The sequence below is a fragment of the Hyposmocoma kahamanoa genome, unplaced genomic scaffold (assembly GCF_003589595.1).
Source record: "Hyposmocoma kahamanoa isolate Upper Pololo Valley unplaced genomic scaffold, ASM358959v1 211, whole genome shotgun sequence".
Taxonomy (NCBI): domain Eukaryota; kingdom Metazoa; phylum Arthropoda; class Insecta; order Lepidoptera; family Cosmopterigidae; genus Hyposmocoma; species Hyposmocoma kahamanoa.
In genome coordinates, this window is record NW_020653732.1 from 3,596,239 (window position 1) to 3,615,400 (window position 19,162).

The 19,162-nt window shown below is 32.1% G+C and overlaps 1 protein-coding gene across 9 annotated transcripts in view; it reads right to left on the reverse strand.

Moving 5' to 3' along the window:
• The window catches only part of LOC113227547 (phosphatidylinositol 4-phosphate 5-kinase type-1 beta-like), a 72,634-nt gene that overhangs the window by 839 nt on the left and 52,633 nt on the right, over nt 1–19,162 (reverse strand). Inside the window, exons 18-19 of one of the 9 annotated variants that reach the window (XM_026460490.1) lie at nt 4,757–4,877; nt 1,919–3,330 (exon numbers count right to left, since the gene is read on the reverse strand). The exons of 1 other annotated variant lie outside the window; for it this stretch is intronic. In XM_026460490.1, the coding sequence (XP_026316275.1) occupies nt 4,782–4,877 (96 nt within the window). In that variant the 3' untranslated portion in view covers nt 1,919–3,330; nt 4,757–4,781. Of the gene's footprint in view, nt 1–1,918; nt 3,331–4,602; nt 4,878–5,181; nt 5,378–16,083; nt 16,234–19,162 lie in introns of those variants that run through there. 7 more of the 9 variants (XR_003310209.1, XM_026460492.1, XM_026460488.1 and 4 more) reach the window with 7 other exon arrangements.

Below are 19,162 nucleotides of genomic sequence, written 5' to 3' on the forward strand. Positions count from 1 at the left end.
GACCAGTTTAACTTGAGCTTTGCTATAATGGACGAAAATTGAAAAATTACAAATATGTAATATTTAATTACCGCTGAAATGTGATTCCGTTTGATTTTAATGAGATGATTTTCCTACACCACCGAATAGAACCACCCCCCAGTTAGAGATATTATCTTTATTACAATAAATATAGAATATTTTTGGAATATACGGAGACACACGGGTCAGTTGTGGGCGTTGTACTATTTCAGCTTCCAATTTGTGATTTCAGTGCAAACGAGAGTTGGTATTTAAAAGTGATATAAGACCCATTTGTCTGATGAGTTGCCAGTGACGGATTAAGATTGAATTAAAATTAAGAAAATATAATTATTCATTTACTTTATTACTTAAAATTGGGAGATAATATTCTAATATGGGAATCTTGTAGACCTCTTTTTCAAAGATTAGGCATATTAATTTTAACAGATGTACACATCCATACTTGAGTCATGAAAATTTACTAGAAATTATCCCACTTTATTTACTCCAAAAATTGAATTCGAACGTACCTACGTAGACGTACATTAATTAACTATAACTTTATTATTCAAATCTCATGAATTAATTTATTTAGGAAGCAGATGGCGTGACTTGAAACTTTGTAAAAAATCACTGTGAAAAATGAAATTGTTGAGTATTTAACTGAGCAACGCTTACGCTTAGAATGATAAGCGTGCTTATTTATGGGCTTATATTAAAAAGCAAACTTTTTTAAGTGCTTTTCGTTTAACGCCGACCTTTAATTGTACAAAAATTAGTAGTCGCATGGTTGCAGCGCCACAGGGGTGCAACTGCAGCGCTTCTAAAAGCGTCTAATTGGAAGACGCCCTTAAGTGTCGATCTGGGGCCTTACCGTGACCTCTTATTACAGTTCAGTATAGGTTCGTAGCGACAAAAAGGCGGGATGGTGATATACACTTCATGTAGCGCTGTCTCACAACGATTCATTTTCTATCTTAAACTGAATCGTAATAAGAGTTCATGCTAAAGCCTGCTTTCAAGATTGCTACAAAATCATTAAACATTTTACAATTTTTTCGCATCAAAACCCCCTATTTTTTGTTAATCATCATCAATCAATGACATCTAATATTAATGCGTTTGAACCATTTTCTGGAATAACGGAATATGTTCTTTGGTGAATTAAAAATAAGGTATATAATATTAAATTATTTTGTAATTATAGTTCAGAATAGAGTGGTTTGCATTAATATTAGACTGGTTGATAACAAATACCGTAACATCATCTCAGTCAGCGGTGACTTATAAAGAGGCATAAACGTTAGCTTGTTTGAATAAACAAATAGACGCGATGACCCTGTACAAATGCGCATTTCCCTAGCGTAACAGTTTTTGTTACTTTGATGTATGTTTAAACTACGATTTAAAAGTACACAGGAGCGTTGATCTTCTTTATAATGAAAGTAAATGTTTTCTTATTGTAAAAAAGAAAAACTTTACACACATTTTCATGTTCAAGTCATTAAACTAATCAATCAAAAACAACCATAAAACTGAGATATTATAAATCGAATTTTGACTTCGACTAAACAAAGATGGCGAGCTAAGCAAGTTATACGTATTTATAAAACAAACATTAAAAGTTACTTCGTAATTTCTTGCTTAAAAGTATAACTTACACACGAATTTAGCCTACTAGGCTAAGTTCGTTTTGTAAGTTCGAAACACGTGCTTAACTCGTAATTTTTGTTTAGTCTTAGTCAAAGTTCGTTTTATAAGTCTCAAGCTAAGACCTTATCATCTATCAGTCAAATAATTAGACTATAGAGTTGCTTTTTTAAATAAGTTCGAGCAAAAAATTTGTTTATGAATTCATAAAAAAAACTACAAATATTTATTTTCATTTGCGTATTTATTTAAATACTTATTTGAGGGATATTCATAAATTAAGTACGCTTACACACTAAATCGGTGAATTTTATAAATAATACACAACACTGTACATTTTATTACATAATAGGCAACAAATTTCATTACAAATTGCTAAAAATACTAAACGGGCATACTAAACTTCACTTTTTTTATTATGGACACAAGTTCCGTGAATCGTTATTGATAATTCAAAAGAATAGCCTAATTTAAAGGGCACCATTCAAGCGCGATAAACAACTTTTAGAGAAATGTCGAAAAACACGGCGGATGTCAATTACAAATAGATATAAGCGATCGGAGAGGCAGTAAAAAAATTCGAGATATGGTAAAAACAACTATGGTAATGTATGATTATAATTATTCTCTTTATAATATGGAAAATTGATAGAAATTGTTTATTATTTTGACGACCTCGGTGGCCGAATGATTTAATGTGGGCGCTGGATGCGGAGGTCCCGAGTTCGATGTCCGGTAGGACAAATTTAGGAAATGGACTTTCTAAATAGGTTCTGGTCTGGGTGTTTTTAGGAAGTGCCCCAGAGTTAATTCCATTGCTCTGGTACTCAAGGTAAAGGGAGGTGTGGTTATGACACAATTATTGTTTTAATATTGAGATGACGCAGCGAAGCGTTTTTAACTCCAGATGCAAAAAGTTTCAAGTCTTTGGCTTATTTTATCTGTAGCATTGTAGCTCCTAAACGCATTTCCATAGTCTAGTTGATCTCTAAGCGATGTTTTTTTAAAGTTTGAAGTCTTGTGATCGGGAGCTTTGTGTGAGCTCAGGGCTCCGTCACTCGCTCGAGGTTACGCGTTAAGTGATAGTGATACCTCGGACTGTACCGACGTCGACACAAGCGCTCAAACAAGTGTTTCATTTATGAACATTCGGCTCCGCACCGAGTTATCCATTATTTTTAGTTAATATGTCTGAGTCTCACGGTGGTTTTCTATTTAGAACTATGAATGTTTGAAATTTTACTGTTTCATTGTTGGACATGTGACCCTACATACTAAAAAAAAACATACAGTCGAACGAGAACCTCCTCCTTTGGAAGTCGGTTAAAAATAGAGATTTCAAAGAAAGGTTCAGCACAAAAGGTCGAGCTTTATGTGACCCGTGTCTGTGCATAATTATTTTTAATATTAAAAACAAAAATAGAAAATAATTATATGAAACAAAAAAAAAGTGACAATGGTAACGCCGCAAGAAATCGAAATGAGGGTAGATAGATATGTTTTTGAAGCTGTCATCTGCCGCTGGCCAGGCAACCCGTGACCATAGGCTGTGTAATTGTTCCAAAAAATCGAACCGTGTTATGAAACTTGACTTTTTACTTATTTTGGGGCTTTGATCATTATCTAACATGTCAGCTCCATTAAAATACAATACACCAAGAAAACACATAATAAAATCCAGAGATAAATCAACATACTACCTAACCAAACATGTATATTATACAAAATCTTCGCGGATTACATGTTGGCTCCGGCAAGACGGATTCAAACCACCCGACGTTAAATGTACCTACTCAAACCAACCCGTGTTATTAATAAGTGATAATCATATAATTAGTTTATTTATTAATTTGTGATGTAGTTTGTTTATGTATCTTATTTATTTAAGTATTTTTTTGAGTATTAACGTCTAATGCATTAGGAAGATATAGGAAGATTATTGCGGTTTAATTAAATGATTATAGAGCAGAAAAAACCGGGCCCGCATTTTTATTACTTTGTCTACCGAATTATTCTTAAAAATAATAATACTTACGTAAATAACATACTACATTAATAAAAGATTATATTAAATTTGCATTATTAAATTCGACTACTTATGACACTAAAAATAATAAATAATTGAGTAAATTGTGACAGTACATCAATTTATTATTATTTTATATTAAAAAATGCTGCAAATTCAGATCTAAAACATCAGTCTGTTTTTATTAAGATTGTTTTATAATGTAATTAAAATTCAAAATAAATTAAAAATATTTCATTTCCAGCCCGTCACAAATGATACCAAATTAAAAATATGTTACAATATAATTATGGTTAATTAAACACATAATTTCATTACAAATAATAAATAAAGAAATAACATTGTAGCATATTAAAAAAAACTGCAGTATTTTTGTGTTTTCAAGTACATTAACACAAATACAATACAAATGACAATTGTTTTGGCTTTTCAGGAATACATTTCTACTAAATACGTGATCAACTGGCAATTTTAACAATCATTACTATATTTTTCTAACATGTACATATGTCCCAAAATTAATATTATGATTTCGGGGATACGGGGTTTACTAAAATACTTTTTCAAATTTCCTGTCCCTATGCAGGATTATACAGAGAGCATGACGCAAAAACTAATTTTGTCGCATTAAACAAAATTAGTTTTTCTACTAGGGTATTAAACACACATATTTAATACACAATTTCCCCAAAAAAATTAAATCAGTACAGAAATTATTTATTCATTTTGGGACTTAGACATTTATTTACTTACGTATGTAGCTGCGGTTATGTCATGTAAAGAAAGCTACAAACACCGTATATATTTAACTACTAAAATAAATAACCTTATTTGCCTAAACTAAAAGGAAATCAATGTTTGTACAAAAGTTACATACATTAATACGTTTTAGAGATTCTATATTTTAGTTACCGCCGTTTCTTATTTCTTTAATTATGAATTCGATTAAATAGTACACAATGCTCACTTAATTAATCAAATTGCAAATAACTTAATGAAATTGCAATTTGATTTTTACAATTGCAAAATTTGATAAATATTTTATTAATTCTAAATGATTTTTATAATTGCACATATTGTTTACATAAAATAAAATTGTAAATTAACAATATTTTTCTTCACAATGCATCTGTTGGTGGACTTCGTACGTTGATATTGTTATGTTCGAAGTTTGCGAGGCAAGATGGGTCACTTCTACCTGTCACAAAAAAATTACTTTTTTAGAAAGATAAAAGTTTATTTTTGCTATAGTATCATTCTCATGGGGTTCGTAAATTACAAAGCCAGTAAAAGTTTTAATGTAATACAGTGTCTGACTTTTTGTTTAAGGAACTAAAATTGTAGTTTGTGTAGTTTTCAGTGTTGAATTTTACACTTTACCTACAATTTTATTTATTAATTATTATGTTTTATTCTTGGTGGACTAGTTACATAAACATTTAAATTAATAAATAAATTTAATTCAATTATTTTTGATAAAATTAAACAAACTTAACACTTACCTTATCTTAGTGGCAAAAATTAAAAGCCATTCAAGTTTTGTAAGCTCAAAGCGAATGTTTTCCAGGTTAGACTTTAAACAATATATCTTTTTTATAGATGGTATGAGTGCGTGGTTATTTTGAAAATAGATGTCACGGCCTTACTACGTCGTAGATATAGATATACATCGTCGCGACGATGTAGTCCTTATTAAACCTGAGAGCAACATACTTAAATTAGGTCAGTGAATTCCTTTTACCCACACCCGTCTTTCTCTTGCAAAATTGGTTAACATCTCATAAAAAAACTCCAACTTGTCTGTAACTGTCACTAAATTTTGTAGATTTTTTTTTATGATATCAAGTGACGGAACGAACAAGTCGTGCGACTGGCGATAAGTGACACGCCTTGACAATTGCAGTGGCACTCAGAGCTTTAAATCGCAAATATTTGAGGGGCACTGCCACTGTGTCCGTCATCCTGAGACATAAGTCCCGTGTGCCTGTAATTTCACCAGCACCCTTATCCTTCAAAATCGGAACACAGTAATGGTCACATTCCGCTTGGCGGCAGAAATAGATAAGGTTTCCCAAGAAGCTCTTCTGCTACTAATTACATAAAATATTTATAGAAAAAATTATACAAATTCTGCGTGATTTGTAATTTTAGACACAAAACTTTAAATAGTAGTACATCGTCGCCTGACTTTCTCAAATTCGTATCTTAAAGTACAAAGTTACTGAAATGCAAAAAATGGATTGTATATGTATATCACATTTCCTTCATATTCACAGACTAGCTTTTGCCTACTGTTTTTGAGGTTTTTCAAAATTTTCTCACTAGATGTCGTATAGAATTTCGACGACTCGGTTACTGGACCCATGGCTCAGATGGTGAGAGCAATGCGACGGTGCAGCACGGACGTGGGTTAAGTCACACCAGGTTGACGAAAAAAATTTTCTATGTCCGATCTTTATATTCAATACTTATATTTTTACTATTTATACTTTTATATTTAAATACGATTTTATTTTATTCGTAATCATAACAAAACTAGTGGACTTATTTCACATTAAATCTCAATAAATACTTTATTTTTAAAAGTAAACAATACTGCAATCAAAGACTTTTAAAAAGTCGTTTGCCCCAACTGGGAATGCCGACCAAATGTAAAAATGAATGCCGATCGTAAGGTTCAATTACAAGGATTAATTCTATAAACAAATTTTCTTCAAATGTTTATTCTACATTTCGTTTGCCTTAAATAGATAACAACAACAAAATATACAATATCGATATAATAGTAACAACGACATTAATAAAACTGTTCTTTTTTTTACATATCAGATTACGTTTTTGTGAGTGGTGTCTGATTCAATGAATTGATATTGGTATATAAGTTAAAATGGGAAACCAAAATGAATTTGTGTGAATTTTCAAAAGTAGAGTACAGTTAGTTGTATTCTTGAATACAACAAGTGAGCCATTCGCATATCCATAACAACCTCAAGTAACAATATCCTGAGACAACTCTCAACTTTTTCCTATAGTTACAAGAGCACGACATCCTAACCAACTACACCAAACAAATGTAAAACGTCACTATCTGAGAAGAGTATAATCGCAATGGCACCAAAATCTACAATAAATTTCCATTACAGTCGAGGCAGAATTGAAATTTCGCAGAATTTAAACGCACATTAATTGAGTATTTAATTGAATTATTATCTTAATTAAATTACTTTTGTTTTGATGTCCTTTTTTTTTTTTTTTTTTTTAACAATGTCCTAACTATTGTCGATTTTAAGACTTTGTTTTTCGCTGTCCTGTGAAGGTGGAAGGCTATAATCAGTGATTTATGACTATTCTTAACGATTATTATTATTTTATTATTATTATTTGGAAGTATTGGACAAGTATAACTAATAATAACAGTATAATTCGTATGCCTTGATGGTACGTCATGGCGAACATAAAATGTTAACATCTTTAATGTACCCATGATGACGAATAAAATTATTTGATTTGATGTGAACGTTAACAAGTCCCATCCTATAGTTTCACCTACACCCTTCAAAACTGGAAAGCATTAATGCTCACAATACTGCTTGAAGGAAGAAATAGGTAAGCTGTACCTATTCATGAGTGTAACAATTCATATTTATCGAGTTCTTAGGTTCTCGCGATTGTTATAGATAGTAAATGAAACTATTTTTCCGGATTTAAATTTCTCAGTTCCCTTACAAGATCCAGGAGTTTACAAGCTTCACTGTGAGTGCGGTCTCTCTTATATTGGACAAACGAAGTGAAGTATTTGTACTCCCGTCAAAGAACATATAGCTGATGTCTGCAGTCTGCGAGCACGTCATGGATAAACCTACGCATTCAATGAAGTTTGACAAACCCCAGATCCTTGCAAAAGAAGTCCGTTATCTACCCAGAATGCTGCGAGAGGCCATTGAAATTAAAAAAAAATCCTAATTACAACAGGGAAAATGGTTTCTCCGTACCACAGTTTGGGATCCAGTATTTCCTCTGATGAAAAATCCCAAAGAGACATAAGACTGCAGTGCTAATTAATATGGTTTAATTTATTCTAATTTCCATTATTTTTTATTGAACTTAATAAAAATTCATATTGTTAAACTTAAAATAAAATAATTTGTAAAATATAATGTAGCGTAAATTGGAATGTTTTTTTGTAAAATTAAATAAAAGGTATTTAATTAATAACTTTTGTAACTATAGTGAAAAAATAGGGTGGTTTGCATTAATATAAGATATAACTGGTTGATGACTGTACCACCTCAGTCAACCGTGACTATGGGAACTATAAAGGGCCCGAAACGTTGCGTTTGTTTGAAAAAACAAATATACGCGATTTAAATCCGGGATATTAGTTTCATTTCCTAAGTCATATTTATTTTTTAGTTGTATTCATTTACAATTAACAATACAGTTTACAATTTATGTAAGTATTTATGTAAGTTTTGAAAATTCACACATTTTTAAATAAATCTACTTTAGCTTTCAACAACAAGGTGCAATAGTATTAAGAAGGGTTTTAATCTCAGAGTATTATTTTGCATCTTCACATAGCGAATGTATTTCTTGTCTAAGTCACATAAAGGCTATTTTCGTATACCCTTGTGAATAAGTACCAAAAGTAGTATATCAATTTTAGATTAATTGAGGATCCCATTTATTACATTCATCGAAATTGGGCTAAAAATGCTAATTTCATATAATACACCTCCGGTCAAACAGAGGCTTAACCTAAATTTGGAAAAAGTTATAGAAAATGAGTTAAAAGTTTAATTTTTTGTTTTTAAGGCTAAGCTGAGCACATTTGAAGGGCTCGTAGGGCCAGCATAAATTAACGAACGGCGCGGCGGGGGAGAGCATCGTAGAGGATCTTATGGCCACCCACCACACACTTTGACCCACGAGCGTACCACAGTCGATGGAATGCCGCGGCATCTGCCGACATGACACTAGCGAGTACACAGTCGAAATTTCCCTGGCTTATTCAGGCCATAGACTTTAAATGGGAAGCAGACCAAACATAATATGCCTCCGTGGTCGAACGGTTACCATGTTAGACTGCCACGCAAAGATCCCGGGTTCGATTCCCGGGTCGGAAGAAATATTTGTATGTTTATTTATTTCTCTCGTAAGTTTGGGTGTAATTTGTGGTTGTCTATCTATGTGTGTGTCCATGGCATCCGTGATACAGGGTTTCCCTAGTGCGGGGCTATGAGTGTTGCGTTATTATTATTATTATTAATATTAACTACAATATTGGTCGATAGAGTTACAAGAATTGTAGAGGATGTGGGTGTATGTTTTGCTGTATCTACTGGAGCGATCGTTTTTGATGTAACTCCACTTATGCCATTCTTCCATGAGTGGTACAATATGATTTGTTTTTAATTCTTTTTATTTTATGTAATAATTTGAATCAGGCAACTATATTTTTAAAATTCTAACAACCCCTCAGGACTATATTACCAAAATCATAAACAACAACTTTTGGTCCATGACTTTTAATAATTCATCATATTTTACTTTCATACAAACACAAATAGATTTAAATTGATCGTTCTAACGGCAATAAGTCTGTGCAGTACGGGGGTGGGAGGCGACGCGCGGAGTAACTTATTCTACCAAATATAGATCTAAAAAGTGTCATAGATAGTGCAACGAAAATTTAAAAGTTTATTTTGGTTAAAAATATTGTGTTTTGTGAAAAGTCATGAAACTAAATTTGTTTGTACAAACAAAAAAGACTAAGTTTGCACATCTAGTATTTTTAAATAACCCCTATATAAGTATCTTATGGACTAATATATATATAATATAAAAAGTAATAAACTTGTCGGCAACATGAGGCGCAATCCTTTTTTTATTTATCAATAAAACTTATTTTCTCTTGTGCTGATATGGATCAAATATTTTAATAAGATGGACACACCGGCCGCTTTAAAAAATGGCGTCTGCCATGGATTTACGGCTTTGTGTGTGTCGGTAAACAAGTGAAAAAAGAAATAGATAATACGTTTTGTTTTTGGTAGGAAAAGAATACTGTAACTATAATATGTGTGAAATTATGTTTAGTCTGGTTCTCATTTATAAGTCTGTCATTTAGACATTCATTCGTCACGGCACACATATGTGGATTCCGTTTTTTTTATGTCTCTACTTTGCCGTAGGTGCCCTATATATGTACCTATTTAATTGTATTATATTCGTTTTTCATCTTAGCCACCGCTCACAAAAAGGTTTTAAATGTAGTTGATCTGTAATTATCAAGCTATTTGTAAATACTGAACATAATGAATGGATTTTGTATTTGACTATAATTCAAATATAAGTGGATGTAATTTTTTTCTTGTGTTATATGTTTGCTATTTATAGTGTTGGGTAATTGTTGGAATCATTTTAAAATGGTTGGAATTTTTTAAAATATTTTTCGAGAAATACTTACCTACAAAGAATTTTGTTTTCCGAAATACTTTACTTTGTTTAAAAAATATTTTTTCTCTATGATTGCTTTTCCATGACCCAGCACTATTTAATAAAACCTAGAACTTATTTAAATTTAGTTCGACAGTAAAATTTTAAAATTCAACTATTTTTTTGTTTCAAACATTTACAGATCAACGAATACAGGGTAAATTAATATTATTATAGTTTACAATCACATTAAGCGGGTTACACGTGTTTTATAATAGCGAACAGTAAATCTTTTTTTTTTAACAACTGACAACCATTAACTTAGTACATTATTAACAGTATTATAGAAGATGGCGGCGAAAAACTAACATTTTATTTAGAAAAAGACTATGCACGATATTAACTATTAACCTTAAGCTCTCAGTTCTAATGGGCGTTACTTACAATTTTTTTAACGGAAAAAATAATACATAGAATGTGCGGGTTGCTTAGGTAACGTAGACACTAGCGGTGGGTGATAAATAACGTCACGATAAAAGTCACAGTGATCAGCCATCATATAGTATCACCGTGACTTTTTAAGTAACGACGTTCCAGAGTCACTTAACTTGTGTCACCGTTTCACTAACAGTCTCTGTTACATTACGACATATTTTTTTATTACGTATTTTACAAACAAAATCATGCGCGATCGCCGTTTTGAAGAGACTAGCGACAGCGCTATTCAATGTAGTTAACTTTTATTGTTAACCGACTTCAAAAAAGGAGGAGATTACACGTTCGACTGTATGTATATTTTCAGATGTCTTCGTCAATTGTGGACCGATTTTGTAGATTCTTTTTTGTTTGAAAAGGTGCACTCTCGTGGTCGTCCCGTTTTCGCCAAGTCAGAATCTGATGAGGGATCCCATGAAAATCGAAGGAAATCCTCAAATTTTATAGACATGTCCGTGTCTTCATCAATTTCTCCATCAATTATGCACCGATTTTGAAAATTCCATTATTGTTACACCGTAACAGTCCCATTGTCACCAAGAAGTCAGAATCTCCCTCATCCATCTCACGGAAATTGAAAAAAGCCGATAAGCACACTTTGAAGTCGGTTTTTTTTTTGCAATGAAAAAGTTACAATTATTATTAAATTCTATAATTATGAACCAAGAAATAATTAGATCAGTGTAAATACCGTGTAAATATTGTAAACACAAATAAGTTAATTGTACAAAATTGATCCAAAACAAAAAAAAATACGCCGCATGATATTATTAAACGAATAATGCGACAGCCCTAAAGCCAGTAAAACTGTGAAGGGTATTGCGGATAAACATTTCAAAATGAATTAAACGTTACTTCAAAGTGAATAATAATAGCGATCATTAAAAAGTAACCGCTAGCCAAACCCGTACTTTGGACCATTCTTCCTTTCGGCGGTTTAGGACCACAATGAGAAATTACAACATCTTCAAATAACCACTTCTACAAATGAACATTTCTTGAAGTTACCATTTCTTTAAATGCTACTTCTACAAAAGAACACTTCTTGAAATGGTTACTTCTAGCATTGACCACTTTTACAATTCAATATGTTTCGGCTTCGGATTAGGAACATTACCACAAGATTGACGATGGATCTTTAAGTATATACATTAGACGTTGCTTTTTATCGCCCTGGAGGGTAACGTCTCTCGTCCATCACAACTGGATTTCGCAACCATTTGGAAAAAACAGGCAAATAAAACATTTCAACATTTCATTTTCATTTTTAGTTTAGATAAATGTCTGGGCATGGTCCTAATTGACGAAAGTGTCTAAAAAAATATATATAATTAAAAAATTAAATGCTCATTTCAAGAAGTGGTCAATTCAAGTAATGATCAATTTGAGAAGTGGTCCTTTTTAATTGTGGTCATTTCTCCCCGAAAGGACACAAGTGCAAGTTCACTTGGAAACAAGGTGGGCAGTGCAGCTGAGGACCTAAGCTTTTTTATCTCTCTTTCACTACAAAATGCGATGTTTGATGTCAACACTTCGTGTGAACACTTTGATAGCAAGTTTTATTTTATTTATTTAAGATCCGAACGCCATCTAGCGACAACTAACTGGTAACTAAATTATTGTTTTGAGTTATGGCGTTAAACGAGTACATTTCGCTTCAAAATTTCATGTTCTATGTTGTGATGTAAATAATGAAACGAAGCTTTTTTTAGCATCATCTCAAATTGTAAAATCTACAAACAGAATTACTCGGTTGTTGCATGAAAATTGAAATAAGCTTAAAAAATACTATATAGAAAGTCATAACGTAGCTCAAATTTTGATTTTCAACCTGTGCTAATCGAACTCAAAAGTCAACATGTTCAGTTTATGGGACTAAAATATTCAATTAAAAAATTTTATAATAATAAAAAATACGAATAAAATAAAAAACGAATAAAAAATACGCAGAACTGTGGAAAAAGATAAATAATAAAAAATAAAAAAGGTGCGCGTCGGTAATGTATTGACAGTCAGCCCATTTATATTCGTAAAAATTGTAAATTACGCCCATTAGCGTTGCATGCGAACGACGACGTCTCGTGTAACTGTACAAAGATTAATTAAACTTGATTATTTTCCTAAATACAAATTATTTTTAATTTACGAGAATTGCAATTTTTTTGTCGTTGCCGAACTCACGGACGTTGTAAGGTGAATAGAAATAATTGTGTCAATACCTAAAGGCGCCTTTAAAATAGACACTTATAGAATCCCTGCAGTGGCGCCGTGGCGATGTAGCCGCGTTACTGCTAATTTTCATAGAGTATTTAAAAGCGCAGCTGCAGCGCCACTTTTGCAGACTAGATATTGTGTGGAAATGAGTAGTGACGCGGCTGCAACGCCATAGAGGCGCCACTGTAGCAACAAGTGGTATACAAGTTTGATCTGTCATTTACAGTTTCTCCTCGAGAGCAACCGTACACTATCCATTGTCATTTAAAGGGTGACCACACTTATGGCGCACAGTAGGAAAAAAAATCGAGTCTCGGTGCAGTTTCGAAATTCCCGGGAAAAAGCGCTAAAAGCCAGGCAGTTAAAACATGATATTTTATCAAGTTCTATTTTTGGCATTTTTATGGTGTTTAGAGCACGTAAGAAAATTAAAGCGTTTGATATAATTCCACTTAGAAAGGGCCTGATTTTATTACTATTTATCGTTTTTCAAACTCCACAAATTATACTAAGCGATATTCTGCAGTATTGCCATGTCCATGTAACCATAATAAAACAATCACTATTGGTGTTTTTACAATAGTTTAAATCAGTAGAGGGATGCGTATTACGTAAGAGTGCAACATTTTACTAACATCCGAGGGTATACTTCTATTTTGTTAAAACCGAAGATACTTTTGTATACTGTAGCGTATAGCAGGTTGTAAAATTACTATTAATATATGAAGAGGCTGTATAGTAGAATCTTAGCCTACCCAAGTACCTAAATGGGTGAAAACTTAAAAAAACATACAAACTTCTTTGCAGTTAGATATTATTTTTATGTTCGCTATAATATCCCTAACTTTTTAACGAACAATTTAAATTGGTCTATTTAAAAAAATGAAGAGATAAGCAATGCGAACGTAAATTTACAACACATTTGTACACCGTGAGGTCCAAGTTAAAAAATCTTTGTACGCCGTGAGAACCAAGTTAAAAAACCTTTGTACACCGTGAGGTCCAAGTGAAGAAACTTTTGTACACAGTGCAGACCAAGTTAGAAAACGAGATGGTTAAGCTACATCCAAATCTCTTGTCTTGTTAGTTTGTTACCTTTTCAGCCATGTTCCATCCCTTTCACGCTACAGTAGTTCTTTAACAAACTACTTAAAATTACTGATTTTTATTTGTACTATGCAAAACCAATTGATATGATTTTGATACAATGTTATTCAATAAAATGCATCTACAGGTATTTTTAATACGATATACGGGGTGAAATAGATAATTCTCCACCCCGTTTTTAATGGTAAAAAAAAAGATGATGTCAGTTCTTTCCTGATCGATAATATTATTCAGTCGCAACTTTATTTTGTAGGCTTATTTTATAAGATTTCTTATTTAACGTTCACCTTCGCGTAGCCAAAGCCTTAGTAGAAAAAAAAAGTATGCCGTGCCTTAATCATGAATTTGCAGTGACTGTAGTAACAAGTTGGTGGCGAAATTGTACAGCGCCCCCTAACGGTTATAAGAAGTAACATTTTGTAAATAAATATTTTACGCTAGCAACACAAAAACAAACGTCACTGTAAATCCATTGTAGAGACACGGATGGACTAAGTTGTATATAACATGTCAATTATATGTAAAGGGTGTAACACTAACACGATAAAATACGTTAAACATTCTGTAGTGGCCAACAGAGGATATTATCAAAAGAGAAGCCGGCTCGGAGAAGATTTCAAAAGTACCGTAATATAGTACTGTCTTATGCAATAATCTTAATTATAAATCGCATAAATAACCAAGGAAAATAAGGAAACTTATTAAAATAATCTTTTCCAAAAACAAATACACTAGACATGTAAATAATTCGCCGGCCATTAAAGTTTACTTATAAAACAAACAACATTATCAATTTGAAGGACGTCACACTTGCGGTAAGCAATAATGCAGTATTCTTTTCTCAAGAGCCTAGATAATCTATCTTACTATGTTGCACCTGTGCATTGCTAATTACGCTAGTTCTTCTATCAATCTCAATCGAGTTGACTTGCCATGTTGATTCTCGTAATCAAAAAGACAGCAATTTGCTTGGTCGAAAAAAACTGTCAGGCGTTTTATTTGTTCATAATTAAGCGACAATATTGTTAATGTATATTATGCCTTAAGCCAATGGAAGTTGGTTGTGTTTTATGGACTATTCCCCACTGAAAACCTACCATAACTCATATTGAAGATAACCTGATCGATCTGTATATTATTATGAGCCACCTATTTATTTATAATGCAAGTGTGTTGCTAGTGTCTGCATAGTTTTTAATAGCAACAAATGAACCGTTTATTTGACGTTTTTTTCTACGTGGTCACGTTAGTTCCTTTTTGCTATGACTTCTTTTATGAGTAATGTGTTGTATGATATTTTTTTCAAGAAACAAGTTGTTATATAACATTTAAAAAAAAAGTAATACGCTAGTTCCTTCAAGGGCTATTATAGCACCTTTTTGAAAAACAAATTACTACTATAATACATTTTTTTAGTACAGATTAACACTATACTATATTACACTTTTTTAATTTTTTATTTTATAATTATGCCACTTTTTTCAAGAGCAAGTTCGTATATAACAGTTTTTACTAACACAAGTCGTGTAAGACATTATTTTTAAATAGAAAGGTGGTACAGTGACACTTTTTTATGAGCGTGCATTTCGTGACATTGTATCAAACTTGAACAAACCTTGTGTTTCTTAACAATACGTCAGCAAGTGAAAGTAGGTTAACATTATAGACAAAATAAGGGTTCAAATCTATCTAGCTAATTATTTATATGTCTATACTTATAAAATAAGCCTTTACAAGTAATATTTAAAATACTAATACATGTTACTCAGTTGAACACTTAATACACAGAGAAAATAATTTGGCATCTATATTAAAAATTAACACACTTACACACCACTCTAGCGTTCAAAATTACGCTTAAGTAAAAAAGAAAATATCTCTTATCGAAATAATCAACACGAATTTATTGCTAGTTTTCGTTACTAAAAATGTTATTCTTTTTTTAAACATTTAACATTAAAAATTATTTTTCGCGTTCCTCAAAATGGAAGCACCCAATTTTGTTGCTTTTTTATTTTCAAAAAAGTTATGACATGAAGCTCCTAAAAATGGTAAATCTAATAAGCTAGCGCGTAGTTGTTTATAAATAAACAGACTTTCAAGCGAATAAATAACATATTTAAGACATATACGTAGGGGTTTTCACACAAAAAAAGATCCGAGTAGGTTAAAAAAAATCAACGACAATTTTTTAACATGTCGACATTTTTTACTATTAAGCCCCTTTGGGCTAAGTATATGTCTCATAATGATTATATTTATCATTTATAATCATTGTCTACTTGTTCTTTGAGGTGCATCTACCAAACCCACCATTCCAAGCAGCGTCCAAAAAAAACGCAATTAATTTACACTGTAAAAAATGCTGCAAAACACTTTAAAACTTTGCGTGTAAAAATGCTAGAAAAATTGTTAGGAACAACACGCAGATAGAATCTCAAAAATGTTTACTTAGTGAAATTTTCAAAATTGCAAATTTTTTTATTCTATCTCGGATTGTCATTTAAAAAATCATTGAGTTTTTTTTATTGATACATATTAAATATTTATTCGTAGACTCATATTCCATTATTAAAAGAACTTTTTACACTTGGTAACACTAATAATTGTAACGTACAATTATGATAAAAATGTATAAAAAATTAATAACTTTAATTAATGGAATAGTAATATTCGTGCGTAAGGCAAATTTCTCTGAGAACAAAGAGATAGGACGCTTTTAAGTTAGACGCTTGTAGTGCAGACTGCTTGTAGCAGTGCAGTGGCGCGTTTATGACGCGCCAGCCGTGCGTCTGTAGTTTTTCAGTAATATTTAATTCACTAATTGTGTCTGTACGATGGCGCGCGCGTGACACGACATTGGTGCCACTGTAGCACTTACATAAGCGTCTAGTTTAAAGTCGCCTTAAGAAATTCTATTCTTTGTAAACAAACATTTGTTCACACTTATCTTTAACAATATTTGTTTCAAATCGATGTTCCTATTAACTACGCTACTACGCTAACTTAATTTTTGGACCTGTTCTGTCTTTATTTTGCTTTGAATTTTTTTTTTCGAATTTGTTTTTGTTTCTTTATTTTTTCACAAAATTCGGGGAGCATAATATTAACAAATAAATATGACTGTTTACAAAAATAACAGATAATTACATAAAACGAAGCTCTAAATTGAATTTTTTAGTATCAAATTGTAAATTTCATGCTGAAGAGGATGATAAAAAATATTAGAAAAATTGTGGTACAAAAAACTCAATGATTTTTATTCAATTTTATAAAGCGTGTAAGTTAAGGGCAACTTTTAATTATTACTTCATTTGCAAATTATACGACTCGTGTGACTGAATAGCTGAGATATGAACAGTCGTAAAGTAAAAAAAAATCTTTTGTCTGTATTGTCAAATAAATAAATAAAAATACTTTCATTTATTTATTTGACAATACATATTTCATTTACTATATCAACGGCTTAATAGTGGCAACCGTTAGTTGTGCAATACACAACGGGCAGTAGTGTGCCAACAGCTCCGGTACCTATCTGGAAAATAGGGAGTTACTATATGTGCACTCGGGGCTGCTCACCCGAGACACAAGCCTCCTGACAACCCTGTCCACGGGCTGATCAGCAGGGTTAAAAAGGCAGTATTGGCAGAATCATAACATGATTCATTGACAATTCTTATTATGATTTTCTTATAATTCATATAACGCAATTCATCTATTTGACAGTGGTTATGTGTTGTAAGAAATTCATAATATGAAATGTCAATGAATCATATTATGATTCTGCCAAAGCGGGCTTTTTAGCCCCCAGCCTTGCTGAAGTCAGTTCAACATTTCATTTCTATTTCATAGTCATACTCCCACAATCGATAAACCAATCTGCGATGCTGGTATGAAAATACCATTATTTAAGTACAGCATTTGACAATGGTTATTTCAATATAATATGAGAATACTGAGATGAATAGGTTACCTTTTTCAAATGATGTTTACAACCAGAGCGTATCTTACAGATACAGCAGTTAGTACGATACAGCAGTTACCCGACATTATTTTAGTGGATAGTTGTTCAGTTACACGAGTAAAATCAATTTGTAGATCAAGAAATAATTCAAGGCATCCAGTATATAAGGCTTAAAAAGGTTAAGACAGTATTTCAACCGGTGGTGATGAACGTTCTATTTTCTAAGTTATTTTGTGTGTATGTTATTTAATCCGGCAGACAGTCTACCTAATCGAAAGTGGTAACTGGTGCTTGTAATCGAATTTTTAATTAAAGATATAACAAACTGACAGCTACTAATGTCACTTTTAAAAATAATGTTGCCATTTAATTAATTGTATAGTGATTGATTCAGTTCTCAGTTAACTCACTGAAATTGAATCAGTCAAAAAGGAAAGGTTCAAGATTAATTTAATATGAATACTTCTAATTACAAAGATCGATCACAAAGAAAACACAATTTCACAAATCTTAAATGAATATCATGGTAATAACACATCATGATATTCAATAAAATCTACTACTATTATTTTTCTTCGTGGGTGTTCATGATACGCTCCACTATGCCAAAGACCGGCACAGATAGCATAGCGTCGCTATGCGGAGACTATTGCCGCGGAGGAGTCACGACCCTCAGTAATAAGGTATACGAGGCGAGGAGATTATTTTTCTGTTATCAATTTCTTGTTTTTATCAAATTAATACCTAAGTATAAATCGCAACGTCGGTGTTAGAATTCTACATCTGCAAAATGATGTCGATAACTTTTTTTACATCGAGTGCCTAGGTTTTCGTGATTGTTGCACATAGGAAATGAAACTATTTTTTTCCGGATTTACAAATAAATTGTAGTACGTATTATATTTTATGACTCTCACATGATACAAGCACTTTTGCTTGATCATATGAAAGTTTATTATACAAAGGGTATGACATTATTAAAAATATATAATTTATTTGATGTCATTCTTTTATAATACAAAGTGACGTGATGGACAAGCCGTGTGTCTGGTGGTAAGCGACGCGCCTATCCATGACAGTTGTAGTGCCACTCAGAGCTTTAAATCGCAAAGATCTGCAATAGGGGCACTGCCACTGAGCGTAAGTTGACAAATTTCATGTGCCTATAATTTCACCAGCACACTTACCTTTCAAAAACCTGAACGCAGTAATGCTCACATTACTGTTTAGCGAGCTTAGCTCATCTACTGCTAGTAAAATGATTC